This window comes from Oreochromis aureus, linkage group 9, assembly GCF_013358895.1.
Source record: "Oreochromis aureus strain Israel breed Guangdong linkage group 9, ZZ_aureus, whole genome shotgun sequence".
In the NCBI taxonomy this organism is placed as follows: domain Eukaryota; kingdom Metazoa; phylum Chordata; class Actinopteri; order Cichliformes; family Cichlidae; genus Oreochromis; species Oreochromis aureus.
In genome coordinates this window covers 34,864,695-34,892,183 of record NC_052950.1, presented here as the reverse complement: position 1 = coordinate 34,892,183, position 27,489 = coordinate 34,864,695, and the positions used below count along the sequence as shown (strand labels likewise).

General features: G+C 39.6%; 2 protein-coding genes and 1 long non-coding RNA gene across 3 annotated transcripts; 1 reads left to right on the top strand and 2 right to left on the bottom strand.

Moving 5' to 3' along the window:
* Positions 1–8,427: 8,427 nt before the first annotated feature.
* On the bottom strand, positions 8,428–14,900 carry LOC116312883 (zinc finger protein 761-like). Its single transcript, XM_039617062.1, has 3 exons — positions 14,309–14,900; positions 11,292–11,562; positions 8,428–8,673 (listed from the first exon to the last, which is right to left on the bottom strand). The coding sequence occupies exons 1-3, from the start codon at positions 14,465–14,467 to the stop codon at positions 8,552–8,554; spliced, it is 552 nt and encodes a 183-aa protein (XP_039472996.1). The 5' UTR covers positions 14,468–14,900; the 3' UTR covers positions 8,428–8,551.
* Positions 14,901–14,928: 28 nt separating this feature from the next.
* On the bottom strand, positions 14,929–19,081 carry LOC120442008. Its single transcript, XR_005614457.1, has 3 exons — positions 18,344–19,081; positions 16,197–16,299; positions 14,929–14,989 (listed from the first exon to the last, which is right to left on the bottom strand). It is a non-coding gene; the product is annotated as an uncharacterized LOC120442008 (long non-coding RNA).
* Positions 19,082–22,178: 3,097 nt separating this feature from the next.
* LOC120441871 (zinc finger protein 239-like) lies at positions 22,179–26,331 on the top strand. Its single transcript, XM_039617353.1, has 3 exons — positions 22,179–22,196; positions 23,648–24,244; positions 25,837–26,331. The coding sequence occupies exons 1-3, from the start codon at positions 22,179–22,181 to the stop codon at positions 26,248–26,250; spliced, it is 1,029 nt and encodes a 342-aa protein (XP_039473287.1). The 3' UTR covers positions 26,251–26,331.
* The last annotated feature ends 1,158 nt before the right edge of the window (positions 26,332–27,489 follow it).

Genomic DNA, 27,489 nt, shown 5'->3' with positions numbered 1-27,489 from the left:
AACGCCGTTCAGGTGTGGACGAAACAGCTGCGTTTTCAAAAATACCCGTGTAGGTGTGGACGTAGCGTAAAAGAGTTAGCAGTTTATTTTATTACTACCTGTAATTTATTGCAGATTACTCGTATGGTAAATATTATTATAAATGTTTGAGGTGTGAAATAAACCGCAATGGAGCAAAATATGGCTGTGTGTGGTTGGAGGATGTGTTTGTGCATGCAAACGAGAAGGGGGGGCGACCATTTTCGTGTGAAACAAAGGGGGGCCCAGCAAAAAAAGTTTGGGAACCACTGCTCTATTCGATAATTATTTTTGAAAAATAATTTTTAACATCTGATTAATTTCAGATTTTTAATGTCAGATTTTACACGGTCAGGTGTAGCCAAGTTTAACTCAGAAAATTAAACTGTAAAGGGACGGCAATTGTTTTTTAATACCCGTACACTCTTTAATGTTATTTACTCAAAGCATCTATCTGAACTTCCTGAACTTGTGATTTCTTTAGATGCTGAAAAGGCTTTCGATAGGGTGGAGTGGGAATACTTGTTTGCAGTTTTAGAGAAATTTTGTTTATTTCCTGGATTCGGCTTCTTTATTCGTCCCCTAAAGCCAGTGTTCATACTAATGATGTTTACTCTGATTATTTTGCGCTGGGTCGTGGTTGTCATCAAGGTTGGCCTCTGTCACCTTTACTCTTTGCCATTGCCATCGACCCTCTGTCCATTACATTGAGATCTTCTTCTGTATTCAGGGGAATCATCCGTAATGGAATTACACATAAAGTATCACTGTATGCGGATGACTTGTTATTATATATGACTGACCCTGCACGCTCCATCCCTGCTGTTTTAAGTATTTTGGAGAACTTCAGTTCGTTTTTAGGTTATAAATTAAATTTAGGGAAAAGTGAGTGTTTTCCTGTTAATACGGCAGCACGTCAACTTCAACAGTTCGATCTACCCTTTCGTCTCAGTCCATCTGGGTTTAAGTACTTAGGGATTAACGTGACTCGCTCTCTATCTGCGACAACCATTTGTTTCCCCCTTCACTTTTGGACTCGACATTCTCAGTGTGGTGTGACAAGGGTATAAAACAGTTCAAACATTTATATGTGGATGGTGTTTTCGATAGTTTTCCCAATTTGTCTTCTCGTTAGAATCTCCCTATTACCCATTTGTTTCGCTATTTTCAAATTCGAAATTTTGTTGCCAAGTGTTTCCCAAATTTCCCCTCTTTACCTCCAGAACAGCAGTGGGAAACTATGTTATCATTTATTCCTCATCACAGAGGAACCATTTCGAAACTCTATGATGCTATTCTGTCTTTTAGTAACCACTCTAATGTTAAGCTTAAGTGTACATGGGAAGGAGAACTAGGAATTCGAATACATGAGTCGTCTTGGGAACAGGCTATTGCGAGGGTACGATCTTCCACCTCTTTTGCTCGTCTTGGACTTATTCAATTTAAGGTTATACACAGGGTGCATTTCTCTAAGTCTAGACTTTCTGAATTGTATCCAGAAGTGGAAAATAAATGTGATAAATGCCATGGTTCTCCTTGTCACCTTAGCCACATGTTTTTTCTGTGTCCTGAGCTACTAGGTTTCTGGACAGGGTATTTTGCTATTATGTCAACTGTTCTTGGGGTAACTCTTCGTCCTTGTCCTCTGATTGCTGTATTTGGGATTCCTGATCGCTCACTTACACTTGATTCCACACAAAAGGATATTATAGCCTTCCACGCTCCTCCTGCGGGAAACAATAGCGGCAGCTGTCAGGACACTAAACAATGGCAGGCATGCACTTAACGACAAAACCTAAACTGGGTGACTAACGTGGAGTCTCAAGCAATGATCCCGCGTCGGTGGGAGCTCCAAGACTCTCCTAAGTAGCTCCCCCGACGAGGCCTGATCAGCAGCAGGTGTGTGGCTTCGGGTGTGGCCAGTCCGCCAGCAGGACCACACCCACCAGGCCTGAAGGCCAGTAGCGGTTTTAGATACGGGCGACAGTCCAGTCCAGTATATAGAGAGACGAGACGACGAGGCTCCAGTTACAGCAGTGCAAGTAAACGAACAATAAATATTTAAGAGTAAAAAAAATTAATATACAGGGATCAATAATAATTTAAAATGTATATTTTATATTTTGTTGATTTAAAGTCTCAGACACAACCCGTTTTTAAAGTTTAAAAAAAGAGAAAGAAGAGGAGGAGTGTAGCGACTTCCACAGTCGCTAGAGGCCGGGGATTGAGCCTGCCTATTTGCCTGACGCGCTGTCAACTTTAGGCAGTAATGCAAGAGGTGGAATTGCTTGCTTGTTTATTAAAGTGCTTGAAAAGTTTACAGAGCAATGTGATCGGCTCGCAATACAAACTCTTAAAACATCACATCTCTAATGCAACAAGGGGAAACTCGTTGTGTTGCGGTCAACAAAAAATACATCTACCCAGCCCTGCTCTGTCAAAATCAAACCAGTGAAGGACTGAAAACGCCCTCTTAATGTCACCGCTACCCAGGGGCGGATCTAGAAGGGTGGCATGGGGTGGCAAGTGCCACCCTAAAATGATCCCTTGCCACCCCAAGTGCCACCCCAGTTTAGCCTATGACAGTGTTGTTTACTAAAATAAGATAGCATTAACACTTTGAGCGTAGATACAGCCAACAGTGAATATAAATGCTAAAACTGAATATATTGCATAGTGTTCCCCCCTCCACCATTAACGAATGGTTCAGCCCATAGCAGGACCGGCTTTTTTTCTTGTTTTCAGTAGCAAGATGCTTATGATTGTGCCAGAGCACATTTTGAACAACACCATGGGAATTTCAGATTTTACACAGGTGGTTGGATGTTACACTCTGGAAATGGAAGGAAGGTGAGAGTTATTAACCCTCTGTGGTCCACGGACACGTTGCATCTCCAAATCACATGACGGATTTAAGCTGACACAGCAACAAGCTGCAGCCATGCTGAGTCTCTATTTCAGCCCACATTGAAAGTTCAGACTTCCAAGTTTTTAAATTTTAATTACAGGCCAGTAAATCCAGAGTTATGATAATATATATAAGCCATGCTTTTTTCTAAATACTGTCGTCAATTTGTGTGTGTGTGTGTGTGTGTGTGTGTGTGTGTGTTTAAGCGTTTTCAGCGCAAAAACAGTAAAGAAAGAAAAAAAAGCAACCTCTTTCCTATCGGTGGAAAAATGTACCATGTCGACCAATTAAAAAAAACAGTCAACACGTGGGATTTGGTTGTTTAGAAGGGGAGGGAAAGTTTGGGGAGTGACGGTAACGGCAGCGAGAGCAAGCGAGTCCGTGTGTGACAGAGAGAGCTTTTAGATGTGGGAGATTTGTGACGTTTAGTGTGGAGTGTATAGTTAGTGTGTTGTGTTGTCTTCTGTAGTTGTTCTGTTGTGTAGTCGTTGTTTTGCGTGTCAGTGAGGGAACTAATGAATGTCACAAAGGCACATTTGCAATGTAAACACTGTCCAATGTAAACCAGAGTGATACACCTCCTCAGTAGCGGTTTTTGATTGCCCGGGCGGCATCACGGGCATTGGCAAAACAAAAAAAAAAAAAAAAAAAAAAAAAAAAAAAATTGCTCGTACTCATGCTGCCCCGACGTCATGCCAGCGTATACTGGGGATGTCATAGGCACCGATCGGTTTTCTATCGCCCATTTGCTGGGAGTAAAGGCGCCCTCCGTTTCGAAGGTGCGCCTGCTGCTTGTGGCACAGGGAGGAGAGAGGCGGCGGCGGGGATTCTCTGGCTGGCTGGAGCAGCGTCTAATAACCAACTCGCAAAATAAAACAAAATAAAACAAACCAACAAACACGAAAACACCAGACATAATGATACAGACTTATAATTTGCACCGATGTTTTTTCGAAATTCTATAAAGTGAGCGCGAGCCCTCGGTGCGCCCGCTTGGTGCAGAAGTCAAAGTAAACTTTATTGTCATCTCGCTATATACAGTCCAGTATAGAGAGGCGAGACGACGAGTCTCCAGTTACAGCAGTGCAAGTAAACAAACAATATATATAAGAAGAGAAAGAAAATAAATATACACTTAGGGACTCGGGGTAAAGGGATCAATAACTATTTACAATTTATAATTTACAGTTTGATGATTTAAAGTCTCACACACAACCTGTCGAAAGGGAGGAGACCTGCTGCTTCCAAACAGAGCACATTTCATTCATAATGTTGTAAATCCAAGCCCATTATGTATTCATGACTTGAATCCTGGGTTGTGTCAAATCCCAGAAATAAACCGTGAGACAAAGTGAATCTGTGAACTAAGGTGTAGGTCTATTAGGTTATGTAACATAACCTAATAGACCTAAAAAAAAAAAAAAACGGCAGGTGTATTAGCTACATTTTTAGATAAATAATTGTATATGTTTACAAATGTACAATTTATATTTGCATTTCAAGTTATAAACATTTACTCAACATGTCTGTGGTTTTTACAGTAAAAATACTACTAGGATTGTAAGTTCTGTGTGTGATTTCAGATCAGTAATAGTACTATTAATAGTAATCGTAATACTAATGCAGTATGTCAGTGAAAAAACAACTAAATTCAGTTGAGCTGAAAAGAATGATACCAAACAAGGCAAGGGGGAAAAAATTAAATGAAACAATTTGAGGGGGAAATACAAATGTAAAATCAAAAGGGGTCAATAATGGCGGGTTGTATTTCAGACCTCAGAAGGTTAATCTAACAAATCATGAAAAATTAGGTTTAAATTTTTGTTCATGACAGTGCAGATTTCTGACATTTTGTGTAATTTAAGCATGTAACAGTGTGATTGTTTTCTAACAAAAACAGTGTGAAACTTAAGTTAGACCTGTGTTTGTAAATGATGAACCCCCAAGTTGTGAACCTTTCTGGATTTTATACTTATTGGGCTACATGTTTATTTATTATACAGGCTATACAGTACATAAAATCAAAACTCACATGTTTTATGTAACTAACGTGTTTAATTATGTGGACTACAGACAATAATTAAGTTATAGACTATAGTTATATGAAAAATGTGTATGCTTACTGCATTTGAATTATTTTAACCATATATAACCACCTGTATAAGTGTTTAAAAAAGGCTTTGATTTTGCCACCCCATTTGATTTCTTTGCCACCCTCATGCCACCCTATGAAAATTTCTCTAGATCCGCCCTTGCCGCTACCACCCACATGACTCCCGTTACACATCACCATAGCAACCAAACAAATGAAAACCCAGTGATCATTAAAATTCAATACATTTAATTATGGCTCCTACAAGGACAAACGAGCAAAAGATACAGGTAAGCAGATGTGTCATTGGATAATGGCAGGTCATGATTCCTAAAACATTCAGAATACTTTCTTAATTATGTGGGTTACAGTTCCTCCAAGAAGAAATGGTAAAAATAGTTACAGTAACAGACTAAACTCCAAACAATATATACAATAATATAATAGTAATTAGTCAGTGTCAATTGTTGATTTGTCCTGTTCTCATTGGGGGGGGGAGGGGGGGGGCAGAGGGAGTGTTCGCCCAGGGCGCCAAATAGGCTAGGACCACCACTGTAGACAGCGATAAAAAGAAACACAAAAAATGGCAAGAAGCTGTTGTATTATTAACTGCAATAGCCGGTCGCATGACAGCCACGGGAAGCCGACGAGTAAAGAGGTCGTTTTTTTTTTATCGGATTACGTCGTTGAAAAGAAATTTTTTAAGCCATGTTTCCGAAGTAAGAGCCGACGGATGGTCTGGATATACCAAATATAACGTCTCAGAACACTCCAGCTCATGTTAGTCTGCTCCAAGCATTCCCACAAAGGTCAGTGTTTTGTAGTAGTTAATACGTATTTTTCTTAACATAATTGGTGATATAGGTTACAAGCAAGTCTGGCGCTGAACAGAAATTGTCGCGCTGCTCCTTTATTTATTGTGCATAAATAGTGAATTGTCCTGACACAATATTGCGTTTCGCTTCTGTTATTGCCACGTTACATTGACAAAAACATCTACTTTTATTCACAGGATAAAACAGTTGTTTTGTATCACTAATTGTCCAGTGCGATTACAACATACAATATTATTGTCACTGCTACATTTCTGTAATGCGTACCAGAGATTATTTCCACTATTAATTACCGTTGAGCTCAAAGGTTATATTAATAAACGGTAACGAATGTGTATTTATGACGACGATTTGTGAGACTGGTAAACTTACCTTTGTTTTTACGATGGTCTTTCGTTCTACACGGTGCATTTCAAGGTCCTGTACCCATCCGTCGGTAAACTGTACCCGGGCTTGTTGCAGTGACCTGAAGTTACTAAAAACTTCATGAGTGTATGCACTCACTCCAAGAACCGTATAATTATAAATCTGAGCGTGGTGAAAGTTGGGCAGCACGCTGACGTCTTTTGTCCACTCTTCTGACCCTTTCACTCCTTTGATTTTTTCCTCGTACCTTTTCTTTGCCTTTTCGTCTGATCACACGATCGTGAAGGCAAGAAGCTGGATAATGGGCTCTCTTTTCATCGTTTTTCAACCTGGAGGCAACCTGAGGGATCCCATGTATCCGATATTACTAAACAAAGACGTCAGGCTTGCATTGCAGCGGTGAGACGAGCGGATCGAGTTCTGTGCAATCCCCAGCTTTTTGTTGGTTTGGTCTCCGCATCTTCTTTCCGGTGAGTTCTAAATTAATTCATATCATATGCTTTTAGTGTTATTTTCAATGTGCTGAGGTCATAGATAATGAGATAAAACATGCTAATGTATGATGCTGCAGAACCACGTCATGTCATCATGTCGACTGAGTAGCTTATGATTTAGCATTATTGCAGGCAAACCAGCATATGAAATGGATGTAACAAATCCAGACTGGGCACCAACACTGCTCATGGACCTCTAAAAACATACTAAATTGCTCTCATTGTACACTAATCCGCACATAACTTCCAGATGAATCACACACCTGTCATGTGCACTAATTTTATCTTACAGGCTTTTATTATGCAGCTGCAGAGTCTGAAGGTGTGCCCCGTGCAGAAGTAATCGATGAAGATCTGACAGAAGACCAACAACAAAATCACCATGTCATGGAGGCAGTGGACAGCAGTTGTGTTGGACAAGTGGAGGTTGAGGTACCAGCTGCAAATGTGGACAGTGGTGATCGGACAGACAGCATCACGGAAGCTAAAGGGCAGACGAAGTATTGTGTGTGCAATGAACAGGGCAGAGCAGAAATAAACACAAGACTGCTTGATAAGATTGTTAAGGTTTGCTGTGTTTTGGTGAATATGTGCCTCAGTGTGGTTGTCAAACCAGGGCCAAATGAAACTTGCTCTTGTTGAGTATTCATAAAGCTGTTGTGTTGCTTGTGTAGTTCATTGTAAATAATTGTACTTTGTGTGAAGTAGTTTCAATAAAACAGAAAAGAATAGTATACATGTTTTTTTTTTATTCTTGATCTTATCACATGTACTTAGCAAGTACATAAAAATGAAATGCAAACTATTTACATGGCAACACACAGCTGGCATCAATCTTGAACCACAAAATGAAACATTACAGGCTATTTAGAGCAGCACATTGTTTGGAGAAGTATTTCCCAACAAGTTCAGGAAGACACACTTTAAGAAAAAAGTCTTGTGCTTGCTTTAAACGTGGTTCCCAGAAATCCACATCAGGTCACAGTGCAGTTTCATTCAGTCGTTGTGAGTGCAGTACGTGAAACACACAAAAACCACTTTTAATAAAAGGTCTGTAATGAACCAAGGCTAATATAGATGGGTTGGCTGTACGTGCAAATCAAAAACTGTAACAAGGAAGTTGTTTAGAAAGTTATCAAGTTCAAACCGACTTACCTTTCAATTTTTTCAAAGTACCGTCTCTTGGCGTCTGGGTGCAATCGGTCGCGATATAGCCCTTTGTCGGTGGAGTCAGCGCATACACAGCAAACCAGTTTAAGAATTATGCTTATTATTATTAATAAGAACCTTCAGACTCTGCAGCTGCATAACAAAAGCCTGTAAGATAAAATTAGTGCACATGACAGGTGTGTGATTCATCTGGAAGTTATGTGCGGATTAGTGTACAATGAGAGCAATTTAGTATGTTTTTAGAGGCCCATGTGCAGTGTTGGTGCCCAGTCTGGATTTGTTACATCCATTTCATATGCTGGTTTGCCAGCAATAATGCTAAATCATAAGCTACTCAGTCGACATGATGACATGACGTGGTTCTGCAGCATCACACATTAGCATGTTTTATCTCATTATCTATGACATCAGCACATTGAAAAAACACTAAAAGCCTTTTAATAGTGATATGAATTAATTTAGAACTCACCGGAAAGAAGATGCGGAGACCAAACCAACAAAAAGCTGGGGACTGCACAGAACTCGATCCGCTCGTCTCACCGCTGCAATGCAAGCCTGACGTCTTTGTTTAGTAATATCGGATACATGGGATCCCTCAGGTTGCCTCCAGGATGGAAAACGATGAAAAGAGAGCCCATTATCCAGCTTCTTGCCTTTACGATCGTGAGATCTAACGTTGCAACCGACCACACAACACGTACGAACCATAGCTGAAGCTGTATGCTTTGTCTGGCCAAGTGTCATGGCGGAAGGGGGCGTGGCCCACCTCCAGTGACATCACGCTCCAAAGCCCTATAGGAAAAACCTTAAATTAAGACCAAGAACACTAGAGGTGAGACATGATCATTAATTAATATTAAAATTAATAAATGACAGATTTAGTGATATTTTCATAAACACCTCCTTTCCTTTTTTGTTTTCCATTTTCTTTAGTTCGTCTATAAGATTGCTAAACAAGGGGGAGGATGCATCCGGCCTCCTCGGCTGTAATTGGTCCAGCCCAGAGTCGATCATGACCAATTGGCCAATCCAACACCTTTCATTATATATACCCTTCCTAAAAAAAAAAAAAAAAAAAAATCCATCGGCCCATAAAAACAAAATCGCCAACGGCCAGTCCAGCTATGTTACCAGGCCTCTGGAGAACTTCAAGAAATGTTGAGGTCATTTAGCCATTTAAATCAGCTGTGCTGGATCAAAGATACATCTAAAACCTGCAGGACACCGGCCCTTGAGGCCAGGTTTCGGACCCCCTGGCATAGATCTTGGTTATGGAACTTCATTTATTTATTTATCTTCACACCAAATTATGGCTTTATAAGTTCTACTCTGAACTCTAGTAAATTTTATTTCACCATCAGTTATTTCATAATTTATGGACTTGAATCTTGCTTTAACTTTGGATTGAACTCCTTTATCTAAGACACAAAAAATGTTTACTGTGTAGACAGAGTTGGTTTTCAAACCTTTTTCCATCACTTGTCTGTTAGGCTCCTAATTACAGATTAAAAAGATGAGAAAAAGGCCAAACCTCCTCAACCTGGTGAAACCAAACTACGGACCAAGGACCAAGGTTTTCACTGTTAACCGTGCAAGTTTCAGTTACTGCATCAAAATCCCCAATGCACTAATCAATGGAGAATTTTGGATGGACCTTGAGGCGAACCAGACTGCATGAAATACGTTTATAGAGCAAAAGACACTGAAATGTTTTTTTGTTTTAAAGCAAAACTAAACTTTGTCATCTCTGCTATATACAGTACAGTATATAGAGATGAGACGACGAGGCTCCAGTTCCATTCAGTGCAAAAAGAACAACAATTAATATAGGAAGAGTAGGAATAAATATACACCATAAGACTAAGGTAAGGGGAGTAAATATACACTTTGAGGTAAAAAAGGTTAATTTCAGTCTAACTTTACAATTTAGAATTGTCATTTAAAGTGACCATGAAGTGGTTAAAAATGACCAACGTAGCAGCTTTACAGTTTACAGTATGAGTGATTTAAAGTGACCTTGAGTGAAATAAAGTCACCAACATAAGCACAATTGAGTGTAGGATTGTAGGACGGCTCTAATGGCTGTAAAGATAATATAAGATTTCTTTATTTTTCACATCAAAACATTTAATAAGACAAACTTTAAAGTTAATTAAATATAGCTAACAGTTAAACATTCGCTGGATTTAACAGCTGGAGCACAAGATAAAAATGCACTGAATGCAAACTAACATGTGGGCAAGGTTACATGAAACGAACTGAGCCTAAATTAGAAACCAAAACTAAAAGATTAAATCATTTGAATTAACTAAAAAAGAAAAAAAATCAGTCAGGAAATGAGTCTCTGTGCTGCCATATTTATCAAAATAAAATATCAAATGGCTTCAGGTTCAGGTTAGATTCAATTATTTGTAGGTACATTTGGTTTCCACTGAGCAACTCATCCATCTTAACATGAGAAACTTTCATTAATCTTTGGTTCTCTTCCACAGCATGTTTATGTCTCTTCTTCATCCCAGCTCCCTTCATAAAAGGGATCTTTTCCTTCCCACTGTGGCCAAAGCACTTGCTGAAAGGGAGTAAACTGATTGTTGGGACAAAGGCTTTTATTTCTGCGGGCCGCCACTGTAAATAAGTATTACACAGAAGTAAAGCCCAGGTCTAGCTCAAATTTAAAATAAACTGAACTGAAATAAATAAAAAAAAAAGATAAAATGATAATAAAAGAGAAGTTGTTGGGGTTTTTTTTTTAATGCAACTAACATGATGCCAACTGACTTGATCAGCCAGCATCATGGCTAATTATACTGGTCCTATTGTTGGGACCACAGCTCAGAACGCCAGGGCCTCTGCCACCTGGTCCAAAAAGCACTAAATCCATATGGCACCTCCTGTTGGTGGTGAATGTCTGTAGTTTTCAATGGTTGCCACTTATTAAATACAAAGTGTATCACTGCCAGTCCAAAAGTCATAGCTATGTCATAAGAACCAGGTGTGATATTAGCTGACACTCTTTACAGGGGTAAAGAGTCAGAACTATGTGGAGCCTGATCAGGTTTCTGATGCAGAAGAGGTTCTTTCTGTCTGTTCAGATTCGTTGTGATCCAATGGCAGCAATGATTTTAGTCCTGCATGATCATGCAGATGTTTGGTCAGAGCAGATAATGAAGTGAATGGTTTTGCACATTGGTCACACTGAAATAGTTTATTTGCAACGTGCGATCGTTTGTGTTTGGAGTATGAACTGAGATTCTTGAAGCTCTTGTCACACTGGTCACAGCTGAAGTTTCCTTCAATGTGTGTACGTTCATGATCATTACGAGTATTTGCACGTGAGAAGCTTCTGTCACAGTGTCTGCACTTGTATGGTTTCTCTCCTGTGTGGACTCGTTTATGAGCTTTAAGCTCACCTGCAGTGGTGAAGGATGACCCACACTGATCACAGAGGTTCGTTTTAACGCCACTGTGAATGAGTTCATGGCGCTTTAATTCGCCTGCTGTGGGGAAGCCTTTCCCACATTCTTTGCAGTACTTGAGTTTGTGTCCAGTGTGTCTACGTAGATGTATTTTTGGGCTCCTTCGCCAATTGAAAGTTTTTCCACAAATGTCACAACGAAACGCTTTCCCACCACCACAGTGATGACAGGGTTGAGAACTGGATCCATCTGTGTCGCTCTGCTTCTAAACAAAGACACAAACACAGTCAGAGTCAGGGAATTTCTTCAAAATTTTTTTCCTGAAGGTTGTTTGAAATAAAGAGAATCTCTGCCAATGTCCAGTTACATTTTACTATGTCAGTGATAACTAAAAAGTAAAATATAGTTATTGTAGGTCTACCAAAAAGAATACTACAATAACACTCATGTACTTTCAACTACTGCGTTCACAACGAATGCGTTAAACACGACCAGAGCTTCAGGTTAACATGTAAAGTCAATGGAGGAGCGCGATGACGCGCGACTGGGGGTCACGTGAAACTTCAGATTTGAGTCATGAAAACGCTTTTCTGCCTGATTCGCGCAAACAAGTAGCCTGACTGATGCGTTTGAAGCGCGAAGTAAAATATGCACTGCAGTTTGTGTGGTGCATTTTGTGCATTCCCGCTTATTGCGTCTACCGCTCGAGTTGGAAAAATCTCAACTCCAGTGTAGGGCTGCCACAAACGATTATTTTGATAGTCGACTAGTCACCGATTATTTTTGCGATTAGTCGACTAATCGGATCATGCATCCATTGGACGTAAAACGTACAGCTTATTGCACCAGCAGCATCTGCTCTTATATAACATTAGCTTACAGTTTTAAGTGTTTAGGGTATGTGCTAACTAAAAATAAAGACAAGATGATAGTTTATTAAATTTAATGAGATTTACAGATTGTTTCGGTAAAGTTTAATAAACTCCTTGCTATCTAAAATATAACAGGACACCGGAGTATATTCTCGAACATCTCACACTTCTGATAATCAGTTGTCTGCTTGACGTTTATTCAGCCGTGTATAAACTATAACTTTAATCTCAGCCAAACCGATTTACTCAGGAACAAATAAAATACTAAAAAAAAAAAGCCAAACAACAACATTTTTAAGTTATCTAAATGACTTATATATCATGTTTAACCTGAGTAGCGAAAGACGGTGGTGGGTTTGAAAACGATTTGCCGGGAGTCCGGTGTTCTGACGGGCTCTAGTGAGCCTTGAACCCCGGCTAGCTATCGAGCTAGTGGGTAACAGACGTCTCCGAAAACGTCGGAGCGCTTTTGAAAATATGTGGTGTCTTGATAAACTGAGCAGATATTTGAAGTTTACACAGTTACATTCTCGCCTGAAAATATGTTAAATGTTTATTTTATGACCCAGAAAGAATAATAAGAGTAATATTAAAACTAACTAGCTGCCGCCATTGTTGAAAACTGAGCAGGGCCGCGCTATGAATTCTGGGACACAGATTCTTTTTCTTCGGGGTTTAACGGCAGCTGGCATCCTTGTACATGCAGTGCTGCCATCTTCTGTTTCAGTCCGTTATTACACTCTTAAATCCTACTACTTATTCCTGCGTCTTTTGTGATCTTACAAAGCTTCAAACGACGCGTCGACTATTAAATCAGTCGTTGACGATTTTGATAGTCGACGTAATCGTGACTAGTCGACTAATCGTGGCAGCCCTACTCCAGTGTCAAGTCGCGCCGCGAAAACCAATCAGGAGCCTCCAGGGCAGAAACAATGTTCTTATTTTTCTCCTCCTTCTCCCTGAGGCTCTTCCACTTTAAGCTGGGTCCTTTTTATTCCTGTCTCTCTGTAAATAGTTATATTTTATATATTTATGTTTAATGTTTTTCAGTTTGAGCATCTTAATATTGTTTCAAATAAATTTTTCTAATGACTAATGTGTAAAGCGTCCTTTACGCCGCTGCTCTGCTCTCCACAGTGAATAGAGAAAGGAGACCCTCTCTTCAAACGGTAGATCGACAGCTGCAATCTTGCAAACATACTGTCTAGGACTACTTCCTCCCACATTTCCGCTTCACAGGCGTGAAAATTGCATATTTTAAAGCGTGACCAGTTCGCTTTGGACGTGCTTCGAGGTGCAAATGTGCACACGACCAGTGAGGGGCGTGAATGCACCGTTACTCTAAAATTGTCAGTTGAAATAACAAACTTAATGGGGGGTTTTTTGCAATATTAATCTAATCTTTTTACAATTATGTAGTAATTTAGTGTTACACTTTTATTTTCTTTATATTTCACCACTTTATCATCATCTGACAATGTCTTCCATTAGATTAGGTGGCACTCATGGGGATCTTTTTATGGTTGACATTTTTAGTTGACCTCGTAAAAAAGCTGAAGCAGAAAACTTGACTGGATCTCTGACAGTGGTTGAACTTCCCTCATAGTAAATCCCTCAGGTGAGTCAAAGATAACTAAAATGTGTTTTGAACGGAGACAGAAGAATTTGTGCCTCAAAAGTTTAGTTGTGGATAGTTTCAAAGGCCCACTTACCAGCTGTAATGGAAGTGTTATGAAAACATTAATGTTAATAACCAGCAGTGGCATCACAGGCAAACAGCCTACTTATGAGTAGACTATTTAGTTGTGGTTGTTTTTTAAGTCTTATATCTTTATAATGACACTACAATTCTTTTTATTCTATGTAGACCAGACAGAAAATGAGTAACTGTAAACTCACATACAGCCACATTTTTACAGAAATAATACTAAGTCTTTTAATACCATGAAAGTGCCATTAAATAATACAGTGACATAAAGGTTTATTTTTTGACCTAATCATGACAGAAACAAAACAAAAAATTATATTGAAATGTGATGAATCTCCTGTACATACAGCATAGTTGCTAATATTGAAACAAAATTTAATAAGCAGAATTGTTGAAACACTACAACTACAAGATAAAAAGTAAATACATACCTCACAGTAACTGCACTTGTAGAGTTTCTTCCTGGTGTGGATCTGTCGGTGCGCTTTGAGGGAACTTGGATCTTTAAAAGCCTTATCGCACACGTGACATTTATAAGGTCTCTCTCCAGTGTGAGTGAATTTGTGGATTTTTAAGTCTCTGTTTGTCATAAACACTTTTCCACACTGTTCACAGTAGTACACATCCTCTTTAGTGTGAATGCGTAGGTGTGCATTTCGGTGCCCTACTTGGCTGAAAGTTTTTCCACAAACCTCACAGCTGTATGCCTTAATTCCAGAGTGGGCAACTTGATGAGTCCATAAGCCGCTGCGGTGAGCAAAGACTTTACCACACTGATCACAGCTGTACTGTTTAACACCACTGTGGATACGTTTGTGCTCTTCCAACCCTTCTTTCCGAGAGAAACACTTCCCACACCGATTGCAAGTATGTTCTTTAACTCCACTATGGATGAGCTGGTGTCTTTTTAAGCTTCCAGGCTGTCTAAAAGATTTTCCACACAAGTCACAGCTAAATGGTCTCTCTCCAGTGTGAATGACTTGATGTTTTTTTAATGAGACCTTCCAGGTAAAACCCTTCCCACACTCGTCACAGCTGTATTTTTTCTCTCCCTTTCTTCTGTGAAGTTTGTCGGCCTCCTGAGAGCGCTGACTTCTTGTTCCATGTTGGTCCTGCAGTGACAGAGATACAAACAGAGGCAGTGAGTGAAATGCAGTCGTGGAACAAACTGAACCTTCAAACTTCCTCCATTAACACGAGCTTTAAACCTGATGTTGAATCATGGCAGTTGCCAAATACCTTGTGGATTATCCCAACCTTCTGGTGACAGGAGCATACTATACTATCAATTACTCTTTTTTTCTATAACTTAACCATTAGAATATTTGTAAATGGCTATACCTAGTGTTTAGATTGAGATATTAATTAAAACTATACCAGACCCCTTATGACAAAGAAGCAGCTAAAAGCAGTAAATATCATCTCTCTCATGTTTCTCATCCCCACCCAGAACAAGCAGCAATGAGTAGAGTGAAGCTGATTAGAGCAGGATTATCAAGATGCTACAAACTCAATCTCAACACCCAGAAAATTACCTGACACACTGACTGCCAGAGGGAGGGGAAAGAAGAAAATCAGAACAATACTGGACCATGCAAACGTATCCAGCTACTATTCTGTTTATTTTCTATACTTCTAGTCATATTTCATTGCTGATCAGCTGACAGCTGTTAAGGTGGCACTCCACTGTTTTAATCCTATTATATTGTCGAAATGGGAGCTTTAATGACTTCACAATATTTCTCATAAAGACCAGGGCTGCCACTCTAAGATGTTTGACAAGGTTTGTTCAGCTGCTAGTGAGGGGAGAGGCTGTTGTTAATGAGTATCTAATCCAATTGTCATTTTAAATATCTGATTATTAAGAATTTTACAAACCCTACTCAGTAGATACAATATCTATAGTAGGAAAAAAACAACAAAATAACAAGTAAACAAAAATACATACAAGTATAAAAATGCTGTACATACAATTTAGGTTGATATTGCTAAGAACATCTGGCAACTTAACCTGCTTAAATAAATTATATTAACTAAATTATTTTTTTGTAGATCAAATTATGTTTAAATGGGAAATTATTACATTTAAAATTTTGGAGTTTAATATGAATTTCAATTTTCTTAATCTGATATTTTAGTGTCCTGTTAATGTGTGATCTTCTTATTTCATCTATTAACTTGATTCTTGTTTGTATAGGTATGAATGTGTAGCCTGGGGCTAACACACAGCAGCCAATGTGGAACCAGCTCCCAGTTTAGATTTGGGAGCCAATGAAGTGCACCCAGTGTCAACAACAGAGAAACTGATATTTTTCTCACCTTTTCTGTGAAACTCATTGTTTCCTCTGTAGTGACTCAGCTGAGACCAAATAGCTGAAAATCTTTCTCTGCTGCTCCGTCAGACTCTCCTCCTGCTGATCAGCTGGGACAAAGAACAGATTTTTATTAGACAACGAAACGACTGAAAGGGACTACAAAGAGAGAGAATACTACACTGGCTTCCCTTCATTGACTCTCTGTTAAATCAAGAAGTGAATTTTAAATCTTCCTCCTCACATACAAGGTCTTGAATAATCCAGCCCCATCTTAATGACCTCAAAATACCATGCTTCCACTGCAGACCACTTTGCTATCAGACTGCAGGTCTACTTGTCGTTCTTATGATATTTGAAAATAGAATGGGAGGCAGAGACTTCAGCTTTCAACCTCCTGTTGCCCCTCTCTGCTGCAGAACTAGGTCCCAGTTTGGATATTGTAGGCAGATTCTACTTTTGAGATAAGCTTCACAACACTCATCTTTGATCAAGATGGATGTCAGTGCAAACTTTTTACATCACATTTAGCCTGAGATTGAATTTTGTGTTATTTCTATACAAAACCTAACACAAGTATTAAAAAAAAGTGCTTTTCATAGGTTTTTTTGAACCACAGAACTTTTTAGCCTGAAACACAGTTTTTTGCAAAGTCAAACTTTAGTGTATTCATTGTACGACAGGGCACAGACATTTTTCTTTCCTTCTCGGTTTTGTTACTTTAAAATGATGAAATGATGAACCAAAAGTGCATTTATGCCTGTATTTCCCGAATAAAAACTCGAATAACAAAAAACGTACTTAAAATTCTCCTGTTTAATAAAACTTATAGTTAATGTTGGATCAAGTGACCCTGAATGCTTCATTAGTTATGCTGCAACAGGCTCATGCTGCTAAGGCCTTCCCATGATGCAAAGAGCACGTCTTCACACACCTCTTTTTTTTAATCCACATGTGTTAATGTGTCACTGCTGCATTCTTTGTTATTATTAAACTCAGTGTGTCTTCTGTCCCATCTCACCCCTCCCATAGCACATTGGTGCATCTCCTTGAGCCCGACATGCACAAACACATGCACATGCTCAGTGGAGTTGCAGCTTCTATGTAAGGTTTTATCAATTGCTCCCTGGGGATAAATAAAGTCTTTCTGATTCTGATATAGCCTAAAAGACAGCATGTTTGCAAACATTAACCAGATTTGTATAGCTAGCTACATAGAAACAGTGAATATCAGCTTCCTCTGTTAAGCTGGGCTTTTACTCCAAGCTCTGTACATGCTCACAAAAACAGGCATGTCGGGCATCACGTGACTCTGTCTTTGCACAAAATGACCCCTATGAGTGCACAATACTCTAATAAGAGACCTTATCAGATGATGATACAATGCAGATGACAAGTCTGTAAAGAGAATCAAAGTGTAACAGTAAAATTGCTACATTGTTGCACATAACACGCTCTTCATTTGTAACCTCACAGCTGTCCAGTAGAGCTCTGAAACTTTAAAATGGACACATTTAAACATTTAATGTTATTTAGGCATCCTGCGACAAAATATGACCAATAATTTTAACACCTGCTGCTATCAATTAAAAACAATAATATTTGGGGTTTTAAAAATTTAGTAACTCCCCTGCAAACAACCTCCCTGGCTTTTGGAGTATAGATGGCCGAGTTTCCCAGTTGCAGCTTAAGCTTAATTCTCTCCTGGCCTCAACACACAGACCGCATGTCTTTCTTTTTGTCTCCTGCAGTTTGTGTTTTGTCCCGTGTTGTTGCTGGTATCTCTATGCTCCTCTTTTCTCTCCTCATCACTCTCACTGCTGTCTGCAGATCATTTTAGGAGTTCACTTCCTCTCATGTGTTCATCCACAGCAGCTGGACAATAAAGTTTATTGTGACCCTGATACTGCAGCAGATCGCTCTCATCCATTTCCTGTTATCACTTCAAATAGAAATGAGGCTGTAGAGGTTTGGTGCATGCAGAAAAACAGCTGCAGGGACAATGAAAAGACTTTTCTGCTCCAACTTTCTGCCAGCAAACGCGCAGTCAAACAATAAACTGCGAACAGACACCGAGGAGAGCAGCAGAAGACCTCATTCAGGAGCTAAACTCAACATGAACTGAACTCACAGTAAAGTTAGCTCGGTGCTTACCTTTAGATGAGCCCACAAACCGAGAGAAACTCCGTGATGAAGCTGGAACTCTTTCCAAACACAGGAAACCGATCAGGGAGCAGAGACCCACGTGGTTCACGAGGTTGTCAGGTACGATCGTAGCTACAGGTGACGCCACGCGCTGTTTTCTGAAACCGTTTGAAAGCATCGGGATGAGCGTTTTTTTACGGTCGCCATCTTGGTTGCGAGAAAACCCACGTAACTTTGGAAGCACGGATCCGGCTGTGAAACGGCTTGCTCATTGGCTAATAATTTGTGATTGACAGGCTCCTATCCAATGAGCATGCGGAGAATATAAAATCCGATTCTTCCTATTAAAATACGGTATGACCAAGAGGATCTCTCAGGGATGGAGAAGTGAACTTGATTGAACTGTGATTAGCAGAGCTGTAACAGCTTTGGTATCGATCTGATACTGAGTAACTACAGGGCGGGTATTCCTGATGCAATACTTATACCCAATAAACGCAGCTTATGCGGGCTCCATATTGTGTCATGATTTCTGAGATTAATCATCTTCAGTTTACAAATTATGAACACATATAAATGAGCACTACATCAGTTTAGCCTCTGTACAAAACCACAGTGGATTTCCAAGCAAGTACAGAGGTTTTACTTTAATTCAAACCAAGGGCGTAGATTTGGTTTTGGCATTGGTGGGGACGGATGATTCAACCACCGAACCCCGCCCTGTTTCTTTTTTTTTCCTTTTTGTCTTTGCTTCTTGATAAAAAGAGGAGAAATATACTTGCCTACATATGCTATTCTACATGCTTTTGAACCATTTAAAATGACAATTCTTAGTTTTATATGTGAATTATATAATGTTAAATTACTGTTAAACAAATGACTGACTAAGTATTTTAGACTTTAGTTTACTTCAGCCATATTCCATATATATCAGTTATTATACAAAAATAAAAATAGCTTCAAATACAGTCATGACAATAAAAGAATATGACTTTAAGCACTTAACAACATTACTTCAGTTACACTACATTAACACTGAATGACCTCGTAGTTTTGGTCCATAAAACTACTCGTCTAAGATTACCACAAAGTAAAAGATCTCTCAGCAAAATTATGCAACATTTTAGGCACTATTGCCCCGATCAAATCACACTATTGGGATTTCTTATTCTATACATGAACTACTGTTACAGCAACAGACATGGACTACTGGTGTCCCACACTACAACTCAATGTCCACTATGTGAAGGAGCCAAACACATGCCTTCTCCTCTCGTTAACTGAGATAAACTGCTGCCATATTTGTTTCACTACTGTCCAGTCTCTCCTGGTGGACATGGCATCGCGTTATTCATAGTTACATACAATTTTAGACTGATGTGGACCAAAGCCTAAAACGATGTGCTGGGAGTTTGCTGTTCTCCCAGGCTCAGATATTTAAAGTTTACACAGCTACATTCTCGCCTGAAAATATGTTAAGTTTATTTTGCGACCCAGAAAAAGTAATACTAAAACTAAGTAGCTGCAGTAGTAGCTAGTAGCCATTGTTGGAAACTGGAATTGGCTGGGCCAATCAGGGATATGGTTTTTCAATTTTGTTGTCTGGGTGGAAAAACGGGGGAAATTCGGGAGAATGGTGGCGTTCACGCGAGTACGTACTCACGTACTTGAGAATTGAGAAAGGGCCACGACAGAGTTATTCCATGTACTGTAGGAACACATTCAGCATTGTGCAGTCAATCCAGATCATTTCACATGAATGTGAGTGTGATCGTCAGAGCAGCACTGATCAGTGCCAGGTTATAATGTCCACAGTGTACACAAACACTACGTGTAGATGAAATGCTAATTAAAGAAGGACTGTACGATCTGATATCTCTGTGGACATTATACAAGCACCTCATGGCGCATGTTTTTGGATAGCTGGAAAAGTACCCGGGAAACAACCCTGAAATATAGGGAGAACACGCAAACTGCTCACAGGAAGAGGCTGAGGTTGCAAAAGCTTCTCCATTCCTCCTGTCAGGCCTGAACCACTATGCTGCCCATTTTCCAACCCTGCAAACAAACGAGCTCAAAGCCCGAAAGCTGAACTCTACAGCTTGTTGTGGTCCCCTGTGGCTTTAGGTGCTGACAAGCCTTCCATCTGTTCTCCAGCATTTTCATTTACAACCATAAAATATCTCCACATGTTGCTCCTCTTGCTCACTCTCTGCAGCCCAAATTGGTTTTTTGAGAACAGCTGAGTCACGTGACCGCACAGCAGCAAACCACAAAAACGTAGGAAAAAGGGGCGGAGCAAAGTGAATCTCCCGCATAAGAAAAGGTGTTTCCACACACAGAGCTGCTTTTTCATCCACTGAGAGTAAAGTCTTAACTTAACAGTAAACTTAGAGGAGAGAAACAAACTAAAGTATCGATCATAAATCACTACCAACGTTTGGATCGATATCTGCATCGATCTGCCCACCCTTGTCTCCTGGATCGTAGCTGAGATCAGCGTGAACCACGTGGGTCTCTGCTCCCTGATCTGTTTCCTGTGTTTGGAAAGAGTTCCAGCTTCATCGCGGAGTTTCTCTCGGTTTGTGGGCTCATCTAAAGGTAAGCACCGAGCTAACTTTACTGTGAGTTCAGTTCATGTTGAGTTTAGCTCCTGAATGAGGTCTTCTGCTGCTCTCCTCGGTGTCTGTTCACAGTTTATTGTCAACACGTTGAGAGAAGCGTGAGAGAGTGTTTGGAGAAAAACACCAACTAATCATTAGCTCAGCATGCTGGGAGAAGTTGGAGCAGAAAAGTCTTTTCATTGTCCCTGCAGCTGTTTTTCTGCCTGCACCAAACCTCTACAGCCTCATTTCTATTTGAAGTGATAACAGGAAATGGATGAGAGCGATCTGCTGCAGTATCAGGGTCACAATAAACTTTATTGTCCAGCTGCTGTGGATGAACACATGAGAGGAAGTGAACTTTTTTTTTTTTTTTTTTTTAATTAGCAAAAGAAAAACACTAACTAATCATTAGCTCAGCATGCTGGCAGAAAGTTGGAGCAGAAAATTCTTTTCACTGATAAAAGCTCATTGATCAATGACCATGAGTACCTTTCACGAAGAGTTTGGGAATGGCTGCAATCACATGGTCATGAGAATTTGCATATTAATGATCAAGGAACTGACCTCCCAGCCCATTGTTCCTTCGGTGGTGCTAGTTTCAGTCATTATGTAGGTGGGACTGGGGGGCTGAAGGTGTGGAAAGTGTGGGGTGGGGGAGTAACAGGTCTGTCCCTGTTTGTGGAAACCACAGGAGGAGCTGTTCAGGCTGTTGCTGGGTGTGAATTGTTGATGGAGTCTTTAAACTTGTAGTTGCTGTTTTCCAGACTGAAGCAGAGTCGTTAGCTGAAAACTGGTTTTAGAGGTTCATTCAGGACACCTTCTCAGGCTCTTACAGCCTTACCTGTATCATAACAAAGTGTATAAACCCCAATCCACCTTTAACATGGTCCTTCTCCCAAACCTTCAAATATGACTTTCTGGCCCTGTCATAGTAAAGGGCTGCTTAGAATATTAGAGCCAATGTCACAAAGTTCCTCCTGAAGTATAAGTGAGTGAGAGAGTTTCCTCACTTTGCAGCACAACACATCTCACAAGATTTCTACAAGCAATCAGAGTGAAATTTGTACTTTGTGTTGTCAGATGAACATATGAGACACTTTGACTCTTCAGTGCAGTGTGGAGCCTAACAAAGATCTGTTTTGTGTCCCAGCTGATCAGCAGGAGGAGAAGAGTCTGACGGAGCAGCAGAGGAACATTTTCAGCCATCTGGACTCAGCTGAGTCACTACAGAGGAAACAATGAGCTCAACACAGAAGGTGAGGAAAATATCACAGTTTCACCAAATAATCAGTCACGTCTAAAACTCTCATACTCCCAACCTGTTATATGACTGTGTTGTATTTTATTATATACTATGGATTTTTTTGCTCTATTGTGTTGACAAACATCAGGAAGTCACAAGCAAAGGGAGACCACACCATTGCTGATATTTTAAGAAAGAAGGTGTATTAACCAAGTTTATTAATTAATTAATTAATGTAGTTTAAAGCCATGTCAGAGGTTTTCATATATATATATATATATATATATATCTACTAGGGGTGCAACGATACACAAAATTCACGGTTCGGTTCGATACTTTGGTATCACGGTTTGATATTTTTTCGATACAAAAAAATTTCATGCTTTTTTAAGTTGTCATTTATTAAAATTATAAATATATATTTTAACTCAAAAGTACAGTTTTTAAATTTAATGTTGCTGAAACAACAAAGTAATAAAAAAATAAATCTATCTGATCGAGAAATCCCTCATCTTTGGAAAAGAGAGTTTATTACAGAGAAATGGCTCTTTCCAAAATAAAAGCTATACTATACGCTTCTTCTGGGGTATATTCTCAGCAGCATATTAAACATATCAGGTCCCCATAAGGAGAATCATGTGCTAACAGCTGTCTAAATGACTCGGGTAAAGTTTGTAGCATGCGTGCTTGTTGTTTTTGTCTGCTTCCACTTGTCTTTGCACTAGGATGATGTCGGAGTAAATGTGCAGTCATATTCATTGTGTTCCCACTAGTGCTGTCAGCGTTAATCTGAAATGACGTTAACGCCACAACACGGCAAATCTCCCTTAACGAGCTACCGCGGATCGACCCGTGCGTGGGGCTGGACAGCGTCAACACGTTAACGAGCTAACTGCTAACGCAGTAGTTCCCACCCATGTAATTGAGCATTGCGTGGCACATCCGATATACTGTTTTACTTTTGTACATGAGGCGCTTACCTTCAGGGTCATACTTCACATGAAGACCAAAATAGTTCCAAAGGCCAGATCTGAATGCGGGCGGGGGAGGTTCAATTTGCCATGTTGCAACGAGCTTAGCTTCTGTCTTGCTAGCTTGCGCTGCGCTCAGTGGATCTGAGCTCGACAGTGCAGCCTAGGCGGAGTAGTCGAACGCAGATCCACTGAGCTCTCAACACAGACAGCGTCGTCAGAAGAAAAGTTGATCAAATAAATTAAAAATGTTGTATTGTTCGATACACATGCGTACCGAACCGAAAGCACTGTATCGAACGGTTCAATATCGATACAAGTATTGTTGCACCCCTAATATATACACACACATATACATGGAGAAAGACGCAACCCATAACGGCAATGTATAATATCACACTCGGACTGCCCATAAATGGTTATTGGAGGGAGTTCAGTTTGTTCCACGACTGCATTTCACTCACTGCCTCTGTTTGTATCTCTGTCACTGCAGGACCAACATGGAACGAGAAGTCAGCGCTCTCAGGAGGCCGACAAACCTCACAGAAGAAAGGGAGAGAAAAAATACAGCTGTGACGATTGTGGGAAGGATTTTATTTCGAAGGCTCATCTAGAAATCCATCAGGTCATCCACACTGGAGAAAGACCTTTTAGCTGTGACTTGTGTGGAAAGTCTTTTTCTTCGAGGGGTTCCCTAAAAGCACACAAACTAATCCACAGTGGAGTTAAAGCGTACAGCTGTGATCAGTGTGGCAAAACTTTTACTCACAGTCCCAACTTAAAAAGTCATCTACTTACCCACTCTGAAATTAAGGCATACAGCTGTGACATTTGTGGGAAGACTTTCAGACATATAGGGAGCCGAAATGCACACCTACTCATTCACACCGGACATGATGTGCACTGCTGTAATCAGTGTGGTAAAGTGTGTTTAACAGGAAAAGCCTTAAAACAGCACATGTTTATTCACTCTGATGAGAGACCTTATATATGTGACCTCTGTGAGAAGACTTTTAAATCTATGCATTACTTGAGGCTACACCAACAGATCCACACCAGAAAGAGACTGTACAAGTGCAGTTACTGTGAGGTATGTATTTATATTTGTATCTTGTCATTTTAGCCTGACTGTCTGAAACCACCCTGCTCATTAAATTGTGTTAGCATGTTAGCAATTCTACTGAATGGAAAGATGGCACAGAATGATTAAGATTTTCATTTCAGTTATAATTTTTGTGTACATGATCATGAAAAACTAAAAGTGCTGAAAATGATATGATGGTGTTGTTTAATATTCAGGCAGTTTCATGGAATATGATATTGTTATTATTTCTGCATAAATGGCTGTTTGTTTACAGCGGCTCATTCCTCTGTCAGGGTTACATGGAATACAATACAACATAAATTAAAATAAGTACAAAACCAAACCATTCAGTAATCTTCTCTTATGGTTAACAAAGTTGTATCGTTACTTAATTGTATTGTAGTATTGTAGCAGTAGTATCATTGTCTCCTAATAGCGTTCATACTTTTAGACACACGTGTTAAAATACTCATTTAATTTTGTACCTGCAGTGTCATGAGGTAGTATCATCTTTTCCGCAATATAAGGCACTTAAAATCCTTTAATTTTCTCAAAAATTGTCAGTGCACCTTACAATCCAGTGTGCCTTATGTATGAATTTTGGTTGTGCTTACTGACCTTTATGATGTTGTAAAAATGTTTTAGCATGACTTTGGTAAGCTACGGTAGATTTACGGCTACCATAGTCCGGAGCCTCACAGAGCAATTAGAGTCCAAAAGTCCGTCCGCTTCACGTTCCATAGTCAAACGAACACTGCGGCACACTGAGAGTTAAAAACTGTCTAAATTCTTTTATCTTTAATAAAATGATCAGCGTTGCTGCTTTACCAGGTGTAACATTTACACTTAACATCCAGGCATCTATGAAAACAGAATTTTTAAATTTAATGGAGTTAGCATAAAGTTAGTGGAAGTTAGCTCGCTAGTTTCGCTAGTTACCTAAACATAATATAGCATGGTCTGACTGAGAGATTTCTGAAAAAAATAAATGAAGACAGAAAACTACAGAGCAGTGACGCTTGTCGGGTTATTGAAGTTGGGCTAGCTGGTATATGCAATCGCAGGCAACACAGCTATATTAGCATAACATAAAGCATAACACAGTGAAGCTGGAGGACAAACGCTAACTTTTTGAGTTGAATAAAGTTTGATTCATCTGTCACTGCTTAATGCGCCTTATAATCCGGTGCACCTTATGATCAGAAAAATGTGGTAGTGTTTTTCTTGTGTTCCAATCAGCTGTGTTATAACTGCACAGTTACAGTGTTATTAATGCAGTATTAAATTAGTAATATTGCAGTGTTACATTAGTAGTTAGCACTGTGTTGGTAGCCTATTAGTATTACAGTGATATTCTACTAATATTATAGTATTATTCACATTATTACCATGTACTTTAGTGTAACACAGATATTACTGTAACAATGAGTATTACTGTAGTATTATGGTGGTAGTATTGTAGTTATTACAGCCCAGTAAATTTGTTGTTTTTAACTGAAACGGTAAAATGTAATCTGAAGTTGACAGAGTTGCTTTTTATTTCAGGCGACGTTCAGGATAAAAATGTTGAAGGACTGACTTACACTGTCTTTGTTTAGAAGCAGAGCAACACAGATGGATCCAGTTCTCAACCCTGTCATCACTGTGGGAAAGCGTTTCGTTGTGACATTTGTGGAAAAACATTCAGTCGACAAGACTACCTCAAAGTACATCAACGTATACACACTGGAGACAAAATTAAGTGCTGCAGAGAATGTGGTAGAGGATTCCCCACATCACGTGACTTAGAACGACATGAACTCATTCACAGTGGGGTTAAAATGCACGTCTGTGACCAGTGTGGGTCATCCTTCACCCTTGCAAGTGGCCTTAAAACACACAAACGTGTCCACACAGGAGAGAGACCATACAAGTGCAGACACTGTGACAAAAGCTTCTCACAAACAGGTAGTCGTAACAAGCATGAACGCACACACATGGAAGAGAACTTCAGCTGTGACCAGTGTGATTAAAAGCTTCAGAAATCTCAGTTCATACTCCAAACACAAACGATCCCACGCTGCAAATAAACTGTTTCACTGTTACCAATGTGCCCAAACATTCACTTCATTGTCTGCTCTGTGCAAACATCAGCGTGATCACTCAGGGCTGAAATCACTCCCATCACTGGATCACAGTGAATCTGCAGAGACAGAAAGATCCTCTTCTGGTTTCAGGGTCAGACTCAAAACCCTTGAGATCAGGCTCCACAGAGTTCAGCTGGAATCTCCTGTAAAGATCTGATGAGGCAGCTATGAATAAAAATGTGCCTCTCGTTACATTTTAAGCTTTCTAAACTGTTCTACTGTAGTGTTCGTGTTGAGTGGTTAGCTTTGTTCCAGCAGTTGGATGAAGAAATTTCTTTCCTGTTATGTTTTTATTTAATGCATTTTGATCCACGTTTTCTGCAGAGGTTTATTTTTTTTCAGGTTGTTTTTATGAAATCCTGCAACAGTTAAATACAATTTAAAAATTTTAAATAAAGAAATCATTTAATGACAGAGTTTGAGCAATGATGTCATTTCCTGTATTTCAGAGCAAAAACTGAAGTTACGAATGGAAACATCTTCATAGTCAGAGTCAAATTAACTGTTTTCAGTGACACAGATGGACGTTTATCAGAGGACGAGACTTGGCTGTTCTCACAGGGTTCCTGCAGCTTATTGCAAACTCTGACCTAAAATTCATGAAAAATAAGATCTTTATTTTTTTTTTTTAATATTTGATGAAACTTTCTGTAGCTATTAAAACATCTGATTTTGTGTTTATCAGCATTTCCATAGTTGGCACTGCCTCTCTTCAGAAGTTGTTGATGTATATTGACATGACAGCATCACACAGTTGCTGCAGATTTTTCAGCTGGACATCCATGATGTGAATCTATATAGAAACTGAACATTTAACACTTTTCTGAAAACTCTCTCTCTGATCAAACTGACCGGGATGACCTCAAACTTTCTGCTGCTGATTGTACTTGGCTCTAAAATCCATAGAAATATGGTATCCAACCAGATACTTGCTCCAGATGGCATTACCTTTGCCTCCAGTAACACTGTTAGAATCTTGGAGTCATTTTTGTCCAGGACATCAAACAAATATGTAGGGCTGCTCATATGCGCAACATCTCTAAAATGCGAAATATTCTGACTCACAGTGACACTGAAAAATTAGTTCATGCATTTGTTGGATCTCGGCTGGACTACTGTTATTCA

Bases quoted from the DNA above. Each gene is read 5' to 3' on its own strand.
- LOC116312883 (XM_039617062.1), bottom strand. From the start codon at position 14,467: ATGACAAACAGAGACTTAAAAATCCACAAATTCACTCACACTGGAGAG. The intron at 11,563-14,308 runs GTATGTATTTAC...GTCTTTGTTTAG, and splicing joins ACAAGTGCAGTTACTGTGAG to AAGCAGAGCGACACAGATGG. The intron at 8,674-11,291 runs GTGAGCTTAAAG...TTTTTCCTATAG, and splicing joins GTCATCCTTCACCACTGCAG to GGCTTTGGAGCGTGATGTCA.
- LOC120441871 (XM_039617353.1), top strand. The intron at 24,245-25,836 runs GTATGTATTTAT...GTCTTTGTTTAG, and splicing joins ACAAGTGCAGTTACTGTGAG to AAGCAGAGCAACACAGATGG.